At 56.7% G+C, this 23,576-nt stretch overlaps 1 protein-coding gene across 5 annotated transcripts in view; it reads right to left on the reverse strand.

Annotated features, from left to right (window-relative positions):
* Positions 1-23,576, reverse strand: part of TSPAN9 (tetraspanin 9) — a 195,019-nt gene that overhangs the window by 69,585 nt on the left and 101,858 nt on the right. For 4 of the 5 annotated variants that reach the window (XM_055396281.2, XM_055396282.2, XM_055396283.2 and 1 more), the window contains one exon: positions 4,097-4,176. In XM_055396281.2, the coding sequence (XP_055252256.1) occupies positions 4,097-4,159 (63 nt within the window). In that variant the 5' untranslated portion in view covers positions 4,160-4,176. Of the gene's footprint in view, positions 1-4,096; positions 5,025-23,576 lie in introns of those variants that run through there. The other variant, XM_088837414.1, reaches the window with a different exon arrangement.

Here is a 23,576-nt window from a genome sequence, read left to right on the forward strand (position 1 = left end):
GGCCTTTATTAAGGAAGCAATCCTCCAGGAACAGACTTTCCAAAGGGGCCAGAATGTCACCGCTCTGCCAGGCATGATTTAAAGCGATGGGACAGATCTGCCAGCCACGTGAAAAGTGACCATGATCCTGAGAAGCAATTATGATAGCATCCCCAGCTCTACCACCAGCACCCCCTGCTCCATACAAGATAGGAACTCAGTGTGGTTTGGGGGAAACTGGGTTGGGGTCACAACATGCCGTCCCAAGAAGGGGACAGAGTCCCCTAGCACTCGGAGCTCCCCCTGTACTCAGAGTTAAAAGCCCTGAGCCTTTTATGCCCTCCTAGAGGGGCTGACGGAGAAGGCAATGGCAAGCCACTCCAGTACTCTTGCCTAGAAAATCCCATGGATGGAGGAGCCTGGTAGGCTGCAGTCCGTGGGGTTGCTAAGGGTCGGACACGACTGAGCGACTTCACTTTCACTTTTCACTTTCACACATTGGAGAAGGAAATGGCAACCCACTCCAGTGTTCTTGCCTGGAGAATCCCAGGGACGGGGGAGCCTGGTGGGCTTCCGTCTGTGGGGTCACACAGAGTCGGACACGACTGAAGTGACTTAGCAGCAGCAGAGGGGCTTAGATACACCTGATCTCTGCCTGGAGAATTCCACCAGATGGTCCCGGGAGGCCAGTGAGATGGGGCTGACTGCCGTGGCCAGAGGACTGGTGGAAGGGCCCCTCAGGTCGGGGAAACGTCTTGCCAGCTCACTTCCTGTCCACCTCAAAGCCAGCCTTCTCTTTAGCCCTGAGGATCTGGGCAGGGTGTATGCAGGCCCAGAGGAGGTGAGCTTCATTCAGGCAAGTTGACCTCTACCCCACCATCTATATCAGGCCCTAGAAATGCGGTCCCGGGCGCCAACCTGGCTAGCACCAGCTGGCTCTAGTCTGCGGTGCCAGGGGCAGACCTGAACACCACCCCCGCCTCCGCCCAGGCAGGCGCCCAGCAGCCTGCAAGGCACCTGCCCTTTCCTGGGAAAGAGAAGGAGGCGGTGCCAGCCCCAGGGCTCCACCTCCATCCTGCCCCCGGTGATGTCACCCCAGCCCTCACCAATACCAGCACCCCAGAAGCTCCACCCAGTGGCCAGGAACTGAGCCCACTCAGGCCTGCGAGGGGGGCTGCGGTGCAAGAAGGCTGCACCCCTCCCGGCAGCAGGACTCCTCCCTGGCGGGCTCCCCAGAGGAAGGGGGTGTAGAAACAAGAGGCGGGTCTGGAGAAGGACAAGGTAAGCTTCAGGATCTATGGGAAGATCTCTATGTATGGACTGCAGGCATCAGGTTCAACTCTAACGCCTCCTTAGAAAGAAAAGCTTCCTTTGGGGACATGAGCCAGGAGACTAGAGAACGGATGCTACACAATTCCTGACAATCGCTCTGGGTCCCCGAGGGCTCGGCTCTGACCAGACCGCTTGCCTCCTGGCCCCCACCCTCTCACTCCCAGCTGTGCTTTCCAGGAGGGCTCTCCAGGGGTCCTGCCTCATCAACAGCCCCACCCGCCTCGGATCTTTCTCTCCTGACTTGGCTCTTCCCTCCGTGGCTCCCCCCACCCGTCTCAGACCCCCAAGCGCCTCCTGCAGGAAGCCCCTGCCGCACTGGAGCACAGGGACCACCAGCCCAAATCTGGGCCGCACCTGCTCCTCCTCCTCTCAAGAAACACAGTGCCCACAACGGCCACACTCACACAAGCACCCGTTTCTCTTGTGCTGATTTTCCGTCTCTCCTAAGGTCCGGGCCTTATGTCCTCGTCTCATTCACTACTAGCATGAAAGAACTGGGTCTCGGAGACTCCAAGTTTTCCCAGCTCATAGCATGTCATGAGAAATCTGAAAATACTAAGTAACCAGCAAAGTCAGAAACTAGGAGAGAGTGACTTCTTGCCTGGTAAAAGACAGGTGGGAGGAGCTTTCTTAATAGGAGGAGTAAGTTTTCTCGCTGTAACCAAAAGGGAAGGCCATTCCACCAACCGGCTCGCTCTTGGGATTGAAAGTCGCTTGTCACCCTACAGCTAAGCAACTAGGAGGGCCTGCGCCACTGACAAGTTTGAGAACTGACTTCTCCTTCCCATCAAGTGGGATGTGGGAACTCCTCCCCCACGTTTGAATTGTGTGCGCTGATCCTTCATCCATTCACCAACAAACACATAACTATTAATAGTGCCTTCTATGTGCAGGGCCAAGGTCCCTAAATTCCTGGAGAAATGAAGAGGCAGTCATACCTACTCCGGCCAGAAGGTGGCGGGGTGGGGGTGGGGAGGAGCGCAGCTGAGTGGGAGGTACTGGCCAGGGCAGGGAGCGTCCCATGAGGGTCTTTCTAGTAAGTGAGAAGCGTGGGCAGAAAGGCAGAAGGGGAGGTCGAGACCATGAACAAGGGCAGAGAGGGAAGCCATGCACAGTGAACGGGCCGCATTCATGCAAATCCGCAGGCACCAGAGAAATACACACGGGCGCTTGACTGACACTGATGCTGGCAGACGAGCCAGAGGACCAGCAGCAGCTGCCCAAGGGCGGCCCCAGAATCATTCCTGACATTCCCATGGATCTGCCCCAGGCTCCCCTCACCATGGGACAGGTAACACCTTACAGTCGTGGCCAGAGGACCCCAGGCCATGGAGGTGTCTGGGGAAATCCTACTCAGACCATCTCAGACCAGATTCCTGGGAAGAGAAGGGACAGGGCCTCCCTCCCCAGAGTGAAGGCAAGCAGGCAGGACATCCCGTAACTAAGGAGGTGAGGCTGTGAGGGAGACCATCACAACTGCCCACCGCCACTGGACTGCAAAGAAACCAGTCCTTGGGGATGAAATGATTTGCCCAAGGTCACACGAAGAGCTAATGCAGAACCAAGGCCGGAGGCCAGGCTTCTTCCTGCCCTGGCCTGAGCGCACCCTGTCTATGAGAAAACTCACCCTGCCCAACCCTACACACCCACAAAAGTTTTTCAGTTCAAGTGGGTCAGTTCACACAAACGCTTGAACACCAAAGCACACTGCACCCAGCCCACTGCACTGAATGACTCCCCTGCCCCCCCGCCCCGGGGACTCCTCCTGGACCATGGGCAGCTGACAGCCTCCAGGAGGCAGAAGGACAGCCCTGGGGCAGAGCCAAACATCTGTGCTAAATACATACATCTGGGCTCTGGAGGAGAAAGGCGAAGGCAGAAGTTGGGCTGAAGGAAGAACCAGATATGAATGTAAGAAGTTTTCAATTCGCCAAATTAGTATAGATATTCCTCATGCACACAGGGGAAGGAGGAGAACAGCAGACGGAGAACAATTCCGAGCCACCCCACCCACTGACACCTCCCCTGGAACATCATCTCTCACCAAGGATGGGGCACGCCCTTTGTCCCTTCCAGTCTCCGGGTTCCACGGCCAGAGCACATGGCTGGCCCGCTTGCTGCCCAGTCCACTGCAATCCCTCAAAAGCAGCTGCCGCCACCCAATGGCAGCACCCCTCCCACGTCCTCCTTCTCCCCGCAAGCCCCAACTCCCGGGGCGGGGCAGGGGGGGGGTTGGGCAGAGCTACAGGCCACTCAGAGGCCCCCTTGGCCTGGGACAGGGGCCCCCCCAGCTTTTCCTGGGAGTCACTGGAAGGAAGGGGGAGGGGCGTGACCTCCACCACTAACCCACCTCATGCCCATAAAATGCTGCAGACTGTGTTCTCCTAAATGCAGGAGGAATACAAAAAGAAACTCGGAAAACCATATGCACTTCTGCCTGAATTCAACTCAAGGTCACAGCTGTTAAAAATTCCGACCCCACACCTATTTCTGCACAGGACCCAGTTGGAGGCACGGGTTTCTTGGGGATGGGGGTGGGGTGGAGGAGGTGGCAGCAAACTTCAGCAGCCTCCTAGGAGTAAAGCAAGTCTCTCCTAGAAGAGTTGCAGTCTCCATTCAGCCACCAAGGAGTGAGAAAGATATATGAGAGAGGGAGGGGAACTGTGTTTTAAGACCCACTTAACGCCGTGCAGAGAGCAGGGCCATGCTGCTCGGAGCAGGGAGAGGGTATGTGCTTAAGCACAGAGGAGGGGCCAAGGCGGGCGAGACACTCGAAAGGACTTACCCAGAATATCAAATTGAAGAGGAACATCATGTACTTGAGGCAGCACAGGCAGCCCCTGGCCATGTTGCACTTCTTAAATTCTAGGAGGAAAACAAAGGACAGGTCCAGGTAAAACACCACGTACTTGCTGCCTTTGGGAGCATTGTACTTGTCGGTCTTCACGCCGGCCTCGGCGTGGCTCTGGCCGCGGGAGCCCGCGGTGCCGTAGAAGGCGCCGGCCGTGAAGCCGCGGCCGAACGGGCGGCCCGAGGTGGACGGCTTGGCAAAGTCCGAGTCCTTGCTGTCCAAAGATGGACTCCGGTGGATCGAAGAATCCTCGCTACTCGACTTCTCCATGCTCGCGTCGCTCCCGGGGGGCGCGGGGGGCGGGGGGCATCGCTCCCGGAGTGGCACAGAAGGGGCGCCCGAGAAGGGCGCGGGGCTGCGATTGGGTCGGAGAAGCCTCGCACGGCCCGGCTCAGTCCCCGGGCGCGCTGCCGGCCGGACTCCGCGCTGGGGCCGGGGTCGGGGTTGTAGGGGGTGGGGGGGGTCGGGGCCCCGTTCCCCACCGGCCGGCCCGGGAGGGCTCTGCAGCGCGGCTTGGCTGCACGCGCGCTCCCCGGGCGCCGACTGGCCGGCGTAACTTAGCGCCTCTAAAGAGGCTGCGATTGTATTTCTCGATCCCAAACGTCAGCTCGCCTCCCAGGCGCTGCACCGCCGCTCCACGCGAGGCACCGGGGCGCCGGGCTCGGGCTCCCGGGCACACCTCTCTCAGTCTCAGCCCGGCCCGGCCACTTTGCGAGCGCCGGCCTCCTCTCGCCCCGCGACTTTGCGGAGCTGCCCCGGGGCCCTGGGCTGCCGGGCGCGCGCGCGGCGGCTAGTGACGAGGGATCCGCCGCAGCTGCAACCACCGCTGGGCTCCCCCTGCGAAATCCCGGCCCGACTCCCGACTCCCGACTCTGAAATCGCCGGAGCCCCCTCCCCGGCCCTCGGCCCCACCCCCTGGTTTGCATTCGGCCAATGAGCGCCAGGCCTGCAGGGGGGCAGCCCCCCTCCCCGATGACACCACGGCTTTAATGGGATTAGCGTTCTGCCGGGTGCCTACACCAGTGCGCCGCGAGCCCAGCTAAATGTCAAGGGCTCCGGAGCCGGGGTGAACCAGAACCTTCATTGCAAGGCGCTGGCCTCTTCCAGGGGAGAAAAGGGGGCGGGCAACGGCTGGAGGAACCACGATCCAAGGAAACCAGAGGAGAGGGCTGGGGAGGTCTGGAGGGGACAGAAGCGGGGCCACAGTCGAGCTGCCCGCCGCCCCTGTGTCCACGGGGCCTTTCCGAGCCCGGCACACGGTCTGCGGGCTGCACACACACACACAGAGGCTGGCGCGTCTGCACACGTGGGTCTGGCTGGGGCGCGCGGGGAGAGGGGGACCGCAGGGGAGGCGCGAGGTGTGGGAAAGGCGCCGGCGACCCGCGCCGCCCGCCCCGCCCCCCTCCGCGCGCGCGCGCGCGCACCCGCGGCTCCGGAGGCTCCTGCAGCTGCGCGAGCTCCCCGCACCCACCCACCCTCCCCTGCCCCGCGCTCCGGGCAGGACCCCCATCCGGCTGAGAAGAGTAGACGACCCAGGTAGGGCCCTGCCTTGCCCCTCCGAATCCTTCCTCGCCCCTCCGAATCCTTCCTCGCCCAGGGTGACAGCGGGGTGCGCGGGGGCTACCGGATGCCCAGGGCGCAGCACCAAGAATGCTCTGGGCGAGGGCTTTTGAGCATCCAGCAGCCCTGCTTCCTACCGCGAAACACCAGCTGCGCCCGGGCTCGCGCGGAGGTCTGCACTGCCCAGTTGGCAAATAGAGAGGACCAGAAGACGGAGGGGAAGGGCATCTCTCTTTTCGCCACCAGCCAGAGGTTGAGAGAGCCCCAGAGCATCCCGTCCCTGTATCCCACGCCCGACACCGCGCCTGGCCGCCGGGAGGCGCTGCGTAGGGTACCTGGCTGGGGTGAGTGTGCCATGTCCTCCCCGGATCCCATGAGACGTTTACTCCACACCTGCTCTGTGCTGAGCGCCCAGGGGAAAATGTATGAGGTGTGCGGCTCCTGCCCTTCAGGTACACACGATCCAGCCAGGAAGGCAGAAGGACCTTAATCACCAAGACGGCGGGCAGGAACAGAGCTACCATGCGGCTATGGCCGAGGGGGACATTCATTCCGACGACCCTCATCACAGATGTTCCACAGGGCCCTAGGCTGCTGAGTCTGCATCACGGGACTGGAGGCAGGCCGGCATTCCGGGGTGCAGTCACTTATTCTGAGGGCACCTCAGCTTCTTCAAAGGGACCAGCAGGGGTGCTACTATTCCAAGCCCCTTCCCCACTCACATGGCAGCCCAGAAACGGAACCCAGTGTGTGTCACAGCCATGGCAACTTGCCATCCCCTGGTTGGGCACTGCGGCCCCATGGGTGCTGTGCACACGTGGGGGGCAGGCGTCCAGTTAACTCTGATGGACGCCACGGCCACCCAACTGGCCCGGCTAACGCCTCTTGTCCACTTCAGTCTGGACCAGCTCCGGAGGGCTCTCAGCTGCACTCATTCTCAGCACATCACTTTTTTGATGCAGGAGAGATCATACCAGCTGGAGAAACCTATTTTTCACTCTGAGCTGAGATTTTAGTGTGTGATCGGGGCAAGGTAGTTCACCTTTCTGAGGTGCCATCTCCTCCTCTTTAAACTGGGGTTCGCAGAGCCCACCCCCTCGAGGAGTGGGCCAGTGTGAGAACCATCTGACAAGGCTGAGTGCTGTCCAGGGGCTGCCATCCCTGGTCTCAGGATGGGCACTTGGCGTAAGTCAGGGCCCCCCAGGCCAGCCCTCTCTGCCTTCTAATTTCCTTTCAACTCTCTCTTCTCCCCAACTCACACTGTCCTGGACTGCTCCACACTCACTTCTGATTATACTTGGGTTCCTGCCAGTAACTATTTCCTCAGCAACTGACGCCCTGGGGGGTAGCAGGGGGGCCAGGGATACAGGACCACAGGAAGGTAGGAGAGGAGGAGGGGCTGTCCAGTGTAACCAGAGCTCTGCTCTGCTCCCTCCCGGCCCTGCTCGTCAAAAGGGCACTGAAGTCCCAGTCGTCGGCTGACCCACAAAGCCTCAGTGAGGTTCCACGAGGGCACGCAACTTAGTCATGATCAGAAGGATAACCGCAACTCCGATATACAAGTCCCCAGTGTATCCCAGGCACCCAGCGTCAGCCATGATCACCCACGGAATCCTCAGACAGGCCCGCGGGATCGAGATGGTTATCACCCCCATTTTACAGTCAAGGAAACAGTGCTTTCAAAGCCCATGCTCTTTACTCCCTTGAGCTCTAAACCCAGTTCCTGCCCTTAGGAATCTGCCAGTCTAACAGAATCTAAAAGCATAACAAGGATGGGACTTCCCTGGCGGTCCCGTGGCTAAGAGTCTGAGTTCCCAATGCAGAGGACCCAGGTTTGATCTCTGGTCTGGGAATTAGATCCCACATACTGCAACTATTAATAAGAGTTCCACACCACAAGTAAAGAGCCTGCATGCCACAACTAAGACCCGGCGCAGGCAAATAAATAAATTTTTAAAAAATAATAAAAGCATAACAGGGAGCCTGGTGAAAGGTTATTAGCAGAAGGAGCTGAGTAAGGGGCAAAGCGGAGGGGGCTGGTCAGGGCAGTGCTGCTGGACCGAAGGTCAGCAAAGGCGAGCCCCTGGCTGCCTTCCCCTGGGTGGGCACACAGGTCCCGTGGGTGCTGTGCACATGTTGGGGGCAGATGTCCGGTTAACTCTGATGGACACCACGGCCACCCGACTAGCCCGGCTGACGCCTCTTGCCCGCTTCAGTCTGGACCAGCTCCGGAGGGCTCTCAGCTGCACTCATTCTCAGCGCATCACTTCTTTGATGCGGGAGAGATCATACCAGCTGGAGAAACCTGTTAGATCAGCCCTGCGTGACCTTATGGAGGGCTATAAGAGGAAGGGGTGCAGGGAGAAGGCAGTCTGCAAGACAGGAAGCGAGCCCCTGAAAGGAAGCAGCTCTGGAAAAGCTGGAGAGGAGCCACGGGAAGGCAGTTTCAGCTAGCAGCTTTGTCCTCCGTCTACCATGAAAAGACCACGCATCCATAATAGACGGCTTATCGCGGGCAGGACGCCCAGGGACGCTGGGAGACACAAACATGAGGGAGATGTGGCCGGAGGCGCCAAGGAGGTCAAGATGCAGCAAACAGACCAGCCTTCCAGCCCGCTCCAGACCATCCCTGGAGAAGCCCGTGCACAGCAGAGTGTCAGAGCGTGCATGAACCACAGCATGCAAAGTGAGCACAGCACAAAGCTGGAGCGTGGCCCCCCTTGAAGGGCCGGCTGGGACAGGCGAGGCAGGGACCGGGAGGGCATGGTTAGGGGACCTTCAGGGGCAGCGAGGAGATGGGGCCTGGGGGTTCGTCACAGTGAGCTACCTGTGAGGCCTCACATGACACACGGGGAGTCTGGGCTTCGTCTCGGGGCTTCCCAAGCAGCAGGGCACGGCATAGACTCGGGGTCCTAGGAACCAGGCCTGGCAGCAGGGTGGGAAGGTGAAGTCAGGTGCTGTGCTCACTCGGTTTCTTGGACTTCAGGCCCAGAGGGAACACCGGAGAGAGAAGGTGATGGGAGACAGCATCCCCCTCCCAGGTCCTCGTCGACTTGCTGGGCTCAGGAGAGCTGGAAGCACAGACTGCCCTTGAGGACCTCGGAGCATGTGAACAAGGCAGAGCTGCCTTTTTTTTTTTTAAACACCAATGACAAAAAGTGAAGCAGGTACAGAATTCCCAGAGGAATGAAAAGACGTGAATACATGAAATCTCTGCTACACAGCAGCTGGGGAGGTGAGGGCTTCAGAGTGAACACCAAGTTCTTGGCCTCTCCTTGCACTTCTCAGCCCTCTGGGCTCTCACCCACCTGCACACATCAGACCTGACGGGCCACATAGACTCCCCCTGGTCCTGCACTGAGGTCTCTGTATCTGACAACATGTGTGGCTCATGAGGCATCCTGGACCTCTGAGGCTCAGATAAGGCAGCCCCACAGGAATTCAGGTGAGGGCAGGAAGCACTTGCCATCCAGAGGGGCTGCCCTTAGAGGAGAAGGGGGACTTACTCCCCTCACCTCAATTTTTTAAACTCCAGAATTGAGATCGTCTTCAACAATATATTGCTAAGCAAACTGTTTATGGATAGATGGTGTCAGAAGGAAAGAAGAAAGGACAGATGAACAGATAAAAAAGATGTGGGATACGTGGAATCCAAAAAGTCATGATACAAATGAACTTACAAAACAGAAAAAGATTCACAGACTTGAAGAACAAACTCATGGTTGCTGGGTAAAGGATGAAGGAAAGAGATGGTTAGGGAGTTTAGGGTGGACATGTACACATGGCTAAATTTAAAATGGATAACCAACAAGGACTTACTGTATAGCACATGGAACTCCATTCAATGCTACGTGGCAGCCTGGATGGGAGGGGAGTTTGGGGAAGAATGGATTCATGTATATGTATGGCTGAGTCCCTTCGCTGTTCACCTGAAACCATCACAACATTGTCAATCGGCTATACTCCAATATAAAATAAAAAGTTTAAAAAAAAAAGATGTATAAACAATGGAACTCAGCCACGTAACAGACCCTGCCATTAACGACAACACAGAAGGACCTCACGGGTTAAGTGAGACAGGTCAGACGGAGAAAGACAATACCATGTGATTCACACATATGTGGGATATCAAACAAATAAACAGAACAAAACAAGCCATAGACACAGAGAACAAAACAAGGCTATCGGGGTGTGGAAGGGGGTCAGCTGCGTGGTGATGCATGGAAACCACACTCTTGGTGGCAAGCAGCTGCAGAGCACACGGAAGTCAAAATACCATGCGGCACAGGGGAAACTTACATGTTATAAACCAACGTTACCTCCACGAATGTTCAAAAGAAAGACAGAGGTCGAGGGAAGGATGGAGAGGCCCCTAGCAGGGGTCACATCCCAGGATGTTCGCAGGAAGGTTCACCCAGCAGGGGGTGGTGAGGAGGGTCCAGGGTGGGGCAGAGGCAGAGAGGGAGGGGAACGAGGCCTCCTATTTGCTGTAGAAATTAAATAGCTCCAGGGTCAAGAGTCACCAGACTTGGCTAGGATTCACGAAGGACCATGGTGATGGTAAAAGGTCGGTAGAAAGGAACTCAAAGTCAACGAGGCACTGTCACTTGAAACGACAAGCATAATTCTTATAGCAGCTATGGCCCCAGTCCCCATGTGATCAAGAGGCGACTGAGCGAGAAAGATGCGAGGCAACACACGATCAAAATAAAGTATTCTGGCTCAGATTCTAAGGGCAGGTGCTGGCGGGTCCTCCGAGGGCTTTACCTGGGCCTCCCCTGTCGCCTGAGCCCCGAGCACGCGTACCCAACCCCTGTGCTTGGCAGCCCCACGCAGCTGTCACAAGGGCAGCTCCAATCTCTCAAGCCCCATGGGACTGACCTCGCCCCTGCCCAGCACCCCTGGCAGCACTTCTCAATAAATGGGTGAAACACGCATCCCAGCGCTCACGCCAGAACCCAGGATCCATCCCAACTCCCTGCTGTTGGCGCCCCACCTCCAGTCAAACACGAGTCCATCCCATAAGTCACCTTCTTCTCGCTGGCTCCACGGGCACCGCCCTGGGCCAGCTCCCTCACAGCTCAGGGAGGATTCTTCCTCCCACCCCTTCTCCAGGGAGCGGTCACCCCATCTTCTCATGCACCCTGCCCTCTCATGGCCCTTGGTGTCTTCTGTTTTGCTGATATTGCGGTTGTGTGTGTGTGTGTGTTAGAGTGTGCGTGTGTGTGTATGTGTGGATATGTGTGTGGGTGTGGGTGTGTGCGCGCATGGGTGTGTGTGCATGTGGGTGTGGGTGTGCATGGGTGTGGGTGTGTGCATGGGTGTGCGTGTGTGTGTGTGGTTGTGTGTGGGGGTGTGTGTGTGGGTGTGTATGGGGTGTGTGTGTGTTTGTGTATGTGTGGAAACTGAAATCATAATCACAGGAAACTAGCTGATCTAATCACATGGACCACAGCCGAATGTGGTCCCCTGGAGAAGGGAATGGCAAACCACTTCAGTATACTTGCCTTGAGAACCCCGTGAACAGTAACAAAGGGCAAAATGATAGGATACTGAATGAGGAATTCCCCAGGTCGGTAGGTGCCCAGTATGCTACTGGAGCTCAGTGGAGAAATAACTATAGAAGGAATAAAGGGATGGAGCAAAAGCAAAACCAATACCCAGTTGTGGATGTGACCAATGATAGAAACAAGGTCCGGTGCTGTAAAGAGCAATATTGCATAGGAACCTGGAATGTTAGGTCCATGAATCAAGGCAAATTGGAAGTGGTCAAACAGGAGATGGCAAGAGTGAATGTCGACATTCTAGGAATCAGTGAACTAAAATGGACTGGAATGGGTGAATTTAACTCGGATGACCATTATATCTACTACTGTGGGCAGGAATCCCTTAGAAGAAATGGAGTAGCCATCATGGTCAACAAAAGAGTCCGAAATGCAGTACTTGGATGCAATCTTAAAAATGACAGGATGATTTCTGTTCGTTTCCAAGGCAAACCATTCAATATTACAGTAATCCAGGCCTATGCCCCAACCAGTAATGCTGAAGAAGCCGAAGTTAATCGGTTCTATGAAGACCTACAAGACCTTTTAGAACTAACACCCAAAAAAGATGTCCTTTTCATTATAGGGGACTGGAATGCAAAAGTAGGAAGTCAAGAAACACCTGGAGTAACTGGCAAATTTGGCCTTGGAGCACGGAATGAAGCAGGGCAAAGGCTAATAGAGTTTTGTCAAGAGAATGCACTGGTCATAGCAAACACCCTCTTCCAACAACACAAGAGAAGACTCTACACATGGACATCACCAGATGGTCAACACCGAAATCAGATTGATTATATTCTTTGCAACCAAAGATGGAGAAGCTGTATACAGTTAGCGAAAACAAGACCAGGAGCTGACTGTGGCTCAGATCATGAACTCCTTATTGCGAAGTTCAGACTTAAATTGAAGAAAGTAGGGAAAACCACTAGACCATTCAGATATGACCTCAATCAAATCCCTTATGATTATGCAGTGGAAGTGAGAAATAGATTTAAGGGACTAGATCTGATTGATAGAGTGCCTGATGAACTCTGGACGGAGGTTCGTGACATTGTACAGGAGACAGGGACCAAGACCATCCCCATGGAAAAGAAATGCAAAAGAGCGAAATGGCTGTCTGAGGAGGCCTTACAAATAGCTGTAAAAAGAAGAGAGGCGAAAAGCAAAGGAGAAAAGGAAAGATATAAGCATCTGAATGCAGAGTTCCAAAGAATAGCAAGGAGAGATAAGAAAGCCTTCCTCAGTGATCAATGCAAAGAAATAGAGGAAAACAACAGAATAGGAAAAACAAGAGACCTCTTCAAGAAAATTAGAGATTCCAAGGGAACTTTTCATGCAAAGATGGGCTCGATAAAGGACAGAAATGGTATGGACCTAACAGAAGCAGAAGATATTAAGAAGAGGTGGCAGGAATACACAGAAGAACTGTACAAAAAAGATCTTCACGACCAAGATAGTCACGATAATGTGATCACTGACCTAGAGCCAGACATCTTGGAATGTGAAGTCAAGTGGGCCTTAGAAAGCATCACTACGAACAAAGCTAGTGGTGGTGATGGAATTCCAGTTGAGCTATTTCAAGTCTTGAAAGATGATGCTGTGAAAGTGCTGCACTCAATATGCCAGCAGATTTGGAAAACTCAGCAGTGGCCACAGGACTGGAAGAGGTCAGTCTTCATTCCAATCCCAAAGAAAGGCAATGCCAAAGAATGCTCAAACTACCGCACAATTGCACTCATCTCACACGCTAGTAAAGTCATGCTCAAAATTCTCCAAGCCAGGCTTCAGCAGTATGTAAACCGTGAACTCCCAGATGTTCAAGCAGGTTTTAGAAAAGGCAGAGGCACCAGAGATCAAATTGCCAACATCCGCTGGATCATGGAGAAAGCAAGAGAGTTTCAGAAAAACATCTATTTCTGCTTCATTGACTATGCCAAAGCCTTTGACTGTGTGGATCACAATAAACTGTGGAACATTCTGAAAGAGATGGGAATCCCAGACCACCTGACCTGCCTCTTGAGAAACCTGTATGCAGGTCAGGAAGCAACAGTTAGAACCGGTCATGGAACAACAGACTGGTTCCAAATAGGAAAAGGAGTGCGTCAAGGTTGTATATTGTCACCTTGCTTATTTAACTTATATGCAGAGTACATCATGAGGAACGCTGGGCTGGAAGAAGCACAAGCTGGAATCAAGATTGCTGGGAGAAATATCAATAACCTCAGATATGCAGATGACACTACCCTTATGGCAGAAAGTGAAGAGGAACTCAAAAGCCTCTTGATGAAAGTGAAAGAGGAGAGTGAAAAGGTTGGCTTGAAGCTCAACATTCAGAAAACAAAGATCATGGCATCTGGTCCCATCACTTCATGGGAAATAGATGGAAAAACAGTGGAAACAGTGTCAGACTTTGTTTGGGCTCCAAAATCACTGCAGATGCTGATTGCAGCCATGAAATTAAAAGACGCTTGCTCCTTGGAAGGAAAGTTATGACCAACCTTGATAGTATATTAAAAAGCAGAGACATTACTTTGCCGACCAAGGTCCGTCTAGTCAAGGCAATGGTTTTTCCCGTGGTCATGTATGGATGTGAGAGTTGGACTGTGAAGAAAGCTGATCGCCGAAGAATCGATGCTTTTGAACTGTGGTGTTGGAGAAGACTCTTGAGAGTCCCTTATACTGCAAGGAGATCCAACCAGTCCATTCTAAAGGAGATCAGTCCTGGATGTTCATTGGAGGGACTGATGCTAAAGCTGAAACTCCAATACTTTGGCCACCTCATGTGACGAGTTGACTCACTGGAAAAGACTCTGATGCTGGGAAGGGTTGGGGGCGGGAGGAGAAGGGGACGACGGAGAATGAGATGGCTGGATGGCATCACCGACTCTGTGGACATGAGTTTGAGTGTACTCCGGGAGTTGGTGATGGACAGGGAGGCCTGGCGTGCTGTGATTCATGGGGTCGCGGAGAGTCGGACACGACTGAGCGACTGAACTGAACTGAACTGAACTGATGTGGGGGGGTTGTGTGTATGTGTCGGTGTGGGTTGTGTGGGGTGTGTGGGGGGGGTGGGTGTGTGTGGGTGTGTATGTGTGGGTGTGGGGGTGTGGGTGTATGTGTGGGTGTGTGTGTGTGTGGGGTGTGGGTGGGTGGGTGGGGGTGGGTGTGTGTGTGCATGCGTGTATGTGTGGGTGTGGGTGTGTGTGTGGGTGTGGGTGTGTGGGGTGGGTGTGTTAGTGTGGGTGTGTGTGTGGGGGGGTGTGTGGGGGTATGTGTGTGTGTGTGTGGGTGGGTGTGTGGGGGGGGTGTGTGGTGTGTGTTTGTGTGTGGGGGGGTGTGGGTGTGGGGGTGTATGGGTGTGTGTGGATGTGGGTGTGGTGTGTGTGTGTGTGTGGGTATGTGTGGGGGTGTGTGTGTGGGGGGTGTGTGGTGTGTGTTCTGTGTGTATGGGGGGTATGTGTGTGTGGGGTGTGTGTGGGGGTGTGTGTGTGTGTGGGTATGTGTGTGTGGGGGGGTGTGTGTGGGGGGTGTGTGTGTGTGTGTGTGTGCATGTACGCGCACACACGTTGTGTTTGCTATTCTACTTTTCTCCTACAGTCCACAGTCCTACGCAACCTCGCAGGTCTGGCAGACGCCCCGGCCCCTCTCTCCAGCCCACCGTGCTGCAACCCTGAGAGTTCACCCTCCTCAGAGACTTTGCCATGGCTGCTCCCTCTGCCTGGAATGCTCTTCCTCAACCCACCGCCTGAGGACACACCTTTCTTCTCGTCCCTGAGCTCTTGTGAGTTCTTCACAAGTCCCTTCTGGTTTTCTGCCTCCTCCCCGCCCCTGCCGTCTGAATTAAAGCCCGAATCCTCAGAGTTCCGCTTCCCTCCCTTGCAGCACTTTGTCGGCTTGGAAGCACGTGTTTACCTGGATGAGTCTGGTGTCTGGGTCTCCAACCCGACCAGAAGCCCCAGGGCAGCAGGGGCTATATCCAGGACAACGCCTGACCAGCAGCGGGACCACAGTGATGATGAGCAAGGACGCACTCAGAGGAGGGGTGCATGGGGAGGGGTGACCAGCATCACTGGGAAGGGCTTCCTGGGTCCCCACCTGAGGAGCACAGCTTCAAGACGCCGGTTACCTGCATAACCTCTGGTTCCTCAACTGCAGGGCAGGAAGTCTGCACTGGTTGCTTCTCTAAAGCTTTTGCCAGTCCTGAACCCCTCCCCCAACCCAGTGACATGGGACCCAACCTGTTTCTCAGGCAGGATGGGTCAGGGCAGGAGGAAAAGCATCTTGGTGGGCAAAGGCTGGTGAAGCCAGAGGGAGAAGACCATCACGACGTCCCGGCAGAAGTGAGGCTTCACGGCACGTGAACTGCAAAGAGCAGCGGGGGTGGAGCAGAAACAACCCCGGATGCCACGTGCTCCCCACCCCTGCCCACTCCCCCTCCATCTCCCCAATCTCACTTAGCGGAACTCCCACCAGGACAAACCTCCCAGGTCTTCCCCACCCCCAGTCTTGGCATCTCCCTCCCCAACCCTGCGTGCCCACGGCCACAGCCCACGGCCCGTGCTCAGAGCACCAAGGCACCCGGGTCCATCCCCCACCCACCACAAGGCTGCCCACTCAGTGGCATCTGGCCACAGATGGCAGACCTGGAGCCCTCGAGGGCGAGGCTCATCCATCGTCTTTGTACCCCAGAGCCGGGGCCCAGCACTCAGGAGCCGTGAAATCACCGCTGAACACATGCGGGGAGAGGACAGGCCTCGTGGGGGCCTGGAGCAAGATGACAGAAGGATGGGCCTTGCCTTAGGGCAGGGGGGGCGGTGAGCGCTGCCATGCCTCCTCTGTGAGCAGGTTTACAGGGTGGGGGCCCACTGGGGAGCTGCCCACCCTGGACTCTCAGGCCCTTTTCTCCAGGCGAGTTCCAAACGAGCGCCCCAAGTCCAACCAAGCATCCCAGTCAGTCTCCCCAAGGAGGGCCTGCTGCATGGCGGGCACTCACCATGCCAGCCCCTCCCGGACACCCGGAGCCAGGAGCACCAGTAATGAGCACTTATCTCACGGAGGGCAGACGGCTCCCAGAGGTGCGATAAGACCGGGCCGCAGGCACTGGGCAGTGCGGTGAAGCCCCGAGGCTACCGCCATGCACCAGTGGAATTTCCTGACCCAGCAAATCCAATATTCCTAAACCGCTCCATGGAGGGCACTGACTGGCCGGCAGGGACGGTGCGCTCTCTGACCCAGGGGCCGGCCTGGGCAGGGAAACTCACATGGCTGGGACCCTCCCCCAGTTCAGGAGCTGCCGCCCCTCTCTCCCTCCACTGAACACAGAACCACTGCAGGAAGAGCAGACAGCACAGAAGACAGAGAAGGAACAGAGGCTGGGCACCTCCCCACCGCCTGCTCTGAAGCCATGGCGGAGCAGAACCTGCACACACACACACACACATCCCCCACTCCCAGCCGAAGGGAACAAGAGGCACAGGGTGGGGTGGATAGTGGTGGGGAAGCCCCACAAGGGCATTCCTGTCAGGGAAAAGGGGAGAACTGGGCTGTCTGAAGACTCAGGTCTCAGGGCCTGAAGCCACGTGGTCTCTGAACCACTGGCCACTCTGTACGGTGAGGCTCCCTCCCCTGTGCCCACTCAGGCTTCCCTGAGTCCAGGCAGCCGTCGTTCAGGGTGCCACCCGCCCAGGGGGCCTCAGAGAAGCATCTGGTCCACCCCAGACCTGGAGGCATCTCTCTCATCTCAGAGTGCTTGAGGTAAAGACGGTCACAGACCACACACTCTAGTCTGCTGTTCGGGCTACTGAAACCCTCAGGAGAGTCCTTTCGGCAACGTATAGGGTTGCTCTGGCATACGGTCACTCCTGTGATAACCTAGCTGCACGCAATGCAGACCCAGACTCGTTCAACCCTCACACAATGCACACAGACCCCCAGCCCACCTCCCCACCTTCCCGAGGTCCACTCACCTCGACCCGTGCATCGGACACTCCCTACCTCCATCCTCAGCCTCTCCCGTGGGTGCTCATCTTGCTAGCTCACCACCATGTGTCCTTTCCCCGGAGGCCCTCTCTGGGGTCACCGGCCTGCTTTGGTCACCTCCTGAACCCTGGGGAGCTCAGATGTCCAGGCTGGAGCTCAGAGAATGTGGCTGGGCTCCACAAGGCCTCAAGCGTCTGGGTGACTGTGTGTCACTCACCCCCAAACTCCGGCCCCGAGGGCGCTTCCATGTCCCTGTCGGGCCAGGCGCCAGGGCACACCTGCTTGTCCCCTCCCCCACCTGCTGCCGGAGGAAATGCCAGCCCGCGGCCTCAGGCAGAGGGCTCCTCACTCCTAACAGAGATCTCTCCTTATGCCAAGTGGTTTGCCCGGGCCCAGGGCTGGACCCTGCTCCTATGTATGGAGGCAGACATGGAGCCATCCCTCATGCACAAGGGGAGGAAAGAAGTTGGGTGGGGGGTCCCTCAGGCTCTAGGACCACCCAGCAAGAACAACAGCCAGCCCTCCTTCCCCCACGCCAGTCGACATGGGACACGTTCTGGAAATCCCGGGGAACACGCCAACACCCCCAGCGCCACTCTGTGGCAACCCCAGTCAATGTGTCCCCATGCTCTGACCTCACAGTGCAGGAACCAGGTGCAGGTGCCAAAGACAGAGGCAGAGGCTCCGACCCCCAAGACCCCAACCATGGTAGAATAGGGGTGATGACCAGGGTGGGCTGTCCACATCTAACAGCCAGCTCTCTGGGGCAAAGCCCAGATCTGTGGTGCTCACAACCTTCCATGGTGTAAATATTCCCCCGTGGCCAGTTTTAAGCTACTCATGGTGTGACAAATAACTGGCAATGTTCCTGCTTATTTACTACCAGGCTCTTGACCACTGGAACAGCAGGCTTTGGCCAAGCCCTGCAACAGCCCAACTCCCTCCATCCAGGGGAAACTCCAAGGCCAGGAGAAGAAGCCAGCACCCTGATTATCCTCCCAGGAGAAGTCACAGGTCAGGGTGGGGACAGGAGTGGACACGTCATGGGGAGGGTCCTGGGATCCCCCACAGGTGGCCTAATGACCCAGAAAGACCACAGACATTGGCTCCTGGACTACGGTGACCCTCTCAGGTAAGGCAGGCTTGTGGATTCCCTAGGGGCTCAGATGGTAAAGAATCCGCCTGCAGTGCAGGAGACCCAGGTTCGATCCCTGGGTCGGGAAGATCCCTGGAGAAGGGAATGGTTACCCACACCAGTATTCTTGCCTGGAGAATCCCATGGACGGGGAGCCTCGCGGGCTACAGTCCATGGGGTCCTGCAGAGTCGGACACAACTGAGCGACTTTCACTACTATTGCTAAGGTAAGTCAGGCCAGGTCCCCACTCTGCTCCAAACCCTCTACAGGCGTCCTTCTCTCCAGAGTAAAAGACAAAGATCTCACAATATTTTCTCAGTCGACATGTACACGTCCATCTCCCTCCCGCCTCCTCTCCGGCTGCCTGGTACTCCCTGCTGCTTCTCATGGGAGAGCCTTTACACTGGCTGTTCTCTCCTCTGGACACTCCTCCCCCCGGTGTCTCCTTGACCAGCTCCCACCTCCCTCACAGCTGCCACCTCCCCAAGGGCTGCCTGCTGAGCTCTGTACCTCCCCAGCATGCCCAGCATCACCAGGCTCTGCTCTTTCCACAGCACTCAAACCCATCATTCAGCACCGTTTGCTTTATTAATTGACGGTTTACAATCTCTCTTCCCTACCAGAACTAAGCTTCATGAGGGCAGGGGTTTGCTGTGTTTCATGAATGGCTGTTTTTCCACGGCCAAGAGCAGCTTTACACATGACAGATGCCAGTGCACGCATGCTCAGTCATCCGACTCTCTGCGGCCCCCTGCACTGTAGCCCACAAGACTCCTCTGTCCACGGGATTCTCCAGGCAAGAATACTGGAGTGGGCTGCCGTTTCCTCTTCCAGGGGATCTTCCGAACCTACATCTCCGGTGTCTCCTGCATTTGCAGGCAGATTCTTTTACCACTGAGCCACAAGGGAAGTCCCTTACCCATGGCAGGTATCCAGTACACATTTCGTGAGTAAAGGTAAGGCCAGAGGAGGCGTCTGCCAAACCCAGGAGGAGGCGGGTGGGGAGCGAGGGGCCCAGTGGTCAGTGTCCACCTGTCTGGGACTCAAGGTGACCTTGACCTGGCACCCCACCCCTGCGTCTCCTTTTCTCATTTAGGTCTGCACGGGACCCCCACGTGGATAACTCTGAGCAGTACCAAAGGTCACGGCCAAATAGGACACCGGGTCTGACACCCTCTGACCCTGCAGCGGGAGGCCCTGTGGTCCAGTCCAAGGCCTTCCCTAAAAGGTCTCAGGAAAGACGAACTCCCTGCTTCCCGCTCTGTACCTGCCACACCTGAACTCCCAGCCTTGCGATCAGGAGACGCCCCCAAAGAGCACTGTCCACCCACGGGTTAGAGCCACTGACGCCCCAAATCCAGTCAGCTGCCCCATCCCGCCTCGGCGGGTGCCCCACACGCACAGCGGCCAGCTCACCGGCTATTTTAAGCTCCACAGCCCAGCTGCAGCACACTGCCCGGGCAGGCTGGTGGCCTGGGGCGGAGGCAGGGGCTGCTAACTCATGGAGGAGTGCTGACCTGGGGAGCTCCCAGGAGGGCTGGGCATCTTCTGCGACCACAATCCCTCCAGGAGGGACTGGAAACTCCCGTCCACACCCTCGAAAGCACCAGCCGTGAGAAAGTGAGTCCAGGGCTGCCCGGGCACGCCCAGATTCCACTGCTGAATGTGACCCCTGAGTCTCCACATCAGAATGAGTGCTAGCCCCACCCTGCCTGCTCCCAGAAATGCCAACACACTGGAGCTCCCACTGCACCCACTCTCCGGGGCCCGGCGACGCGAGACAGACCATGCTGTAGATGGAAGACCTGGGGACCATTCACCCCCGAGCCCCCAGCTCCTTCTCCACCTTGGTCTCCCCAGCGGCTGCTCAATGTTGGCTCACAATCACGCTCAACAAACCCTTGTTGACTAAATGGTTGCTTCTAAATGTGTTCTCAACCACATGGGAGGGAAGCGCAAGAGACACAACCCAGTCTTGACAGGTGGTATCAGTATCAACCCTACTTTTCTGCCAGCCCCATGGGGCACCAAGCCTGATGATAGAGACCATGGGATCAGGCTTCAGCTGGTGGCTCAGTGGTAAGGAATCCGCCTACCAATGCAGGAGATTCGGGTTCGAGCCCTGATCCCAGAAGATCCCACAGGCCAAGAGGCAACTAAGCCCATGCCCCACAACTACTAAGCCTATGCTCAAGAGTCGGGGAGCAGCAATTACTGAAGCCCATGTGCTCTAGAGTCTACGCTTTGCAGCAAGAGAAGCCATCACAGTGAGAAGCCCAAGTAGTGCAAAGAAGAGCAGCCCCCACTCACCACATCTAGAAAACAGCCCGTGCAGCAACAAAGACACAGTACAGCAAAGAAAATTTAAAAATAAATGAAAAAAAAAAAGAAAACATGGAACCAAGGAATCAAGAGAGTTCAGTGATGAGACCGGGGTGCCCCAAGCTGCGGCCCTTCCAAGGAGAGCGGTCACCACGCAACTAACTCCATGGGGACGTTTACACCTGTGTTCTCTGGGAAAAGGGCCCCCTGAAGTTGTGCAACACGGAGGCCCTGCTCCAACCCACCCTCCTCCGTAGGAAGTCCAGCAACCAGGAGCTGCCTTCCTTGAGAAGAAGTGGACAGAACAGAAACCCTGGAGAGAGCTCTTCCCACCCCCAGCCTCCCGCCGCAGGCCATCGGCAAGCCCAGGGCAGGACAGGTCACACGCCTGGGGCTCTGGCCACGTCCTCCGGCTCTAATTGCTCCATTGAAGCAACATCAGAGCCAGAGAGGAGGGAAGGAGACCCAGAAGGTGCTGTAATTAGGGAGCTCTGTGACCTAACTCCCTGCTCCCGTCCACCTTGAGATGGATCCAGCCACCCACACCTTAAAGAAACAGACTCACCACCTGCACTGGGGGAGGAAGCGGGAAATTCCTTGAATTTCCTTGTTGGAGGAAGATTTCCAGAAGCTCTGGGTCTTCAGAGACCATTGGGTCCACTCCTCCTCCCCTCCCCTGGCAGCCCCTTCCCCTGGCCTCCGTCCTTCCAGACTCTTCCTAAATATTTCTATTATAACTACAAAAGCAATGGCAGCAGGCTACAATGACAGAAGATTAAAATGTTCCTTGTTGAAAGGGACTTCACACAAGTGACTCTCCCCAATGTCGGGGCAGAGACAGCGTCGTGTGGAAGGCAAAGTGACCTACACTAAGGGCCTCCGACCACCCATCCAGCCCCACGTTCCCTCAGTGAGCTGTCCAGACCCCCATGTCAGGGTCCTCAGATGTCTGGTACCAAAATCGGAATTTCTGGAGGCAGTTACTATGATAACCTCCTCTGTGACTGGCCCCTCCCCTTGAGAAGGTGGTTAACTGGACTCACTACCCAGGCAACAACTGGGGTGCCCCCCACCTCTAGGAAATCTTCCAGAACTGGAGGCTCTGGGGGGTAACGAGGCCCCCCACGGCCCGGTTCGGTGCGTCCCCTGAAGAGACATCTGCACACGATCACCGAAGTGGCTGAGACATTTCAGTCCGTCATCTGAAGTCACCCCAGCTGGGGGAGGCACGCGGGCCAAACTCTCCCCCTCCGGCAGGACAGAGCTGCCAAAACCACTCTGTCAGCTGAGCCCATCCTCACAGACGCCTGAAGGGGGTGCGGAACGACAGAATGAAGTCACTGCCGGCCGCCCCTCCCCCTCGCGCCGTGTCATCAGCCCTCAGCCAGGCCCGCGGCGACCCAGCCACAAGGCACAGAGGCCCGAGACGCCCTGCACGCCCCCAGAGACGGCTTTCAATCTGCTCTCCACCAGCCCTGACCCTGAATCCACTGCGATCCCCGCCTCGAGGGGGGCAGGGGGCGAGGGCGGGGGTGGTGCTGCGCGCCTGGCTCGGCTCTCACCAGCCTGCCCCAGTTCTAGGAGCCTGGGGGCTCCTCGGGCCGGTGGCCCAGTTACCATCCCCCTCCTCATGGTGCCCCCGTCACGTGGCCTCGCTGACTCAGCCCTGCCAGCCGCGTGGGCAGGTCGTGCCTCAGCCAGTGGACTGTCGGCCTCAGGAGAGCAGGGAACACAGATTCTCGCCGCGCCCCTTGGCTTCCTCCATGTCCAGTCCTGAGCCAGGGACCCCCCCACGAGCGCTTGTCGAATGAATGAACAGAGTCTGGAAATTTGGCCCAGCTGGCTCTTCTGGCGGCATCTCATGCCAACAAAAAAAAGGTGGGGGCGGGGTGGGGGAGAAAGGAGAGGGAAGAAAAGCCCAGGGAGAGAAAAAAGGGAAAAGAAGAGAGCTCGCCCACAAGGCAAGACCAAGGCCACTGGCCCGGGGAGCCCGAGCACCTGCGTGCTCCTGCCCCCCCGCCCCCATCAGGACCCAGAAGTGGTCAACTAGCAGTTTCCTCCTTCCACCAGTCAGGCACCGCCCTCCCCCCCCCGCAGCTGAAAGCCTGTTTGATCTGAGTGAATTAGCTGAGTAATTAATTTATCTAAACTGCTGCCCTGGCCCACCTCTCAGAAAGGATGGGAGACCTAGGGGGAGGGGGCTAGGGTGGGGGGCGGAGTGAGGAACAGGGCAGAGACACCTGCCCTTCACGGTCTCACCGCCTTCGCCACCAGCCCCACAGTGCCGGGAACTCCAGCCTGCTCACCCCACATCACAGAGCCCCGAAGCCTTCACACCACCCTCGGGGCCTCCACAACACACACACGCACTCACACACACACACAGGCACACGTGTGCACACAAGTACACATGCACACGCTCACACACACGCACACTGGCTGTGGTAACACCTCTCCACCAGCTGGGATGCCGGCCCCTGTCTGGAGCTCCGGAGCCTGTCCGGTCCAGAAAGGAGCAAGGAAGAGCAGGTGGAAGGAAGCACAGAAGGCAGGTCTGCTGGGGGGCAGGAGGCAGAGGGGGCTAGCAGGAAGGGCGGGAGGGTCAGAAGACCCAGACTGCCTGACTCCTGTCTCTCAGTGACTCTGCGACTCTGAGCAAGATACGTAGCCCCTAGAGCTGCAAGCAGTCTTCCTGTATGCAAAAAGGGGATAGAGTCCACCTTCCCCGAGGATTTTCAGAAGATCCAGAGAACCCAGGAAGAGTTACTTGCTTATATCCACTCTCCTCCCCTCCAAAGAAATCCCCTGAGGAGACACCCCCCAACACACACACACAAACAACCTTCATCCTCTGCTTGAACACAGTCACCAGGC

Source organism: Moschus berezovskii, chromosome 6 (assembly GCF_049115385.1).
Source record: "Moschus berezovskii isolate FMDL1 chromosome 6, NW_MosBer_1.0, whole genome shotgun sequence".
NCBI lineage: Eukaryota > Metazoa > Chordata > Mammalia > Artiodactyla > Moschidae > Moschus > Moschus berezovskii.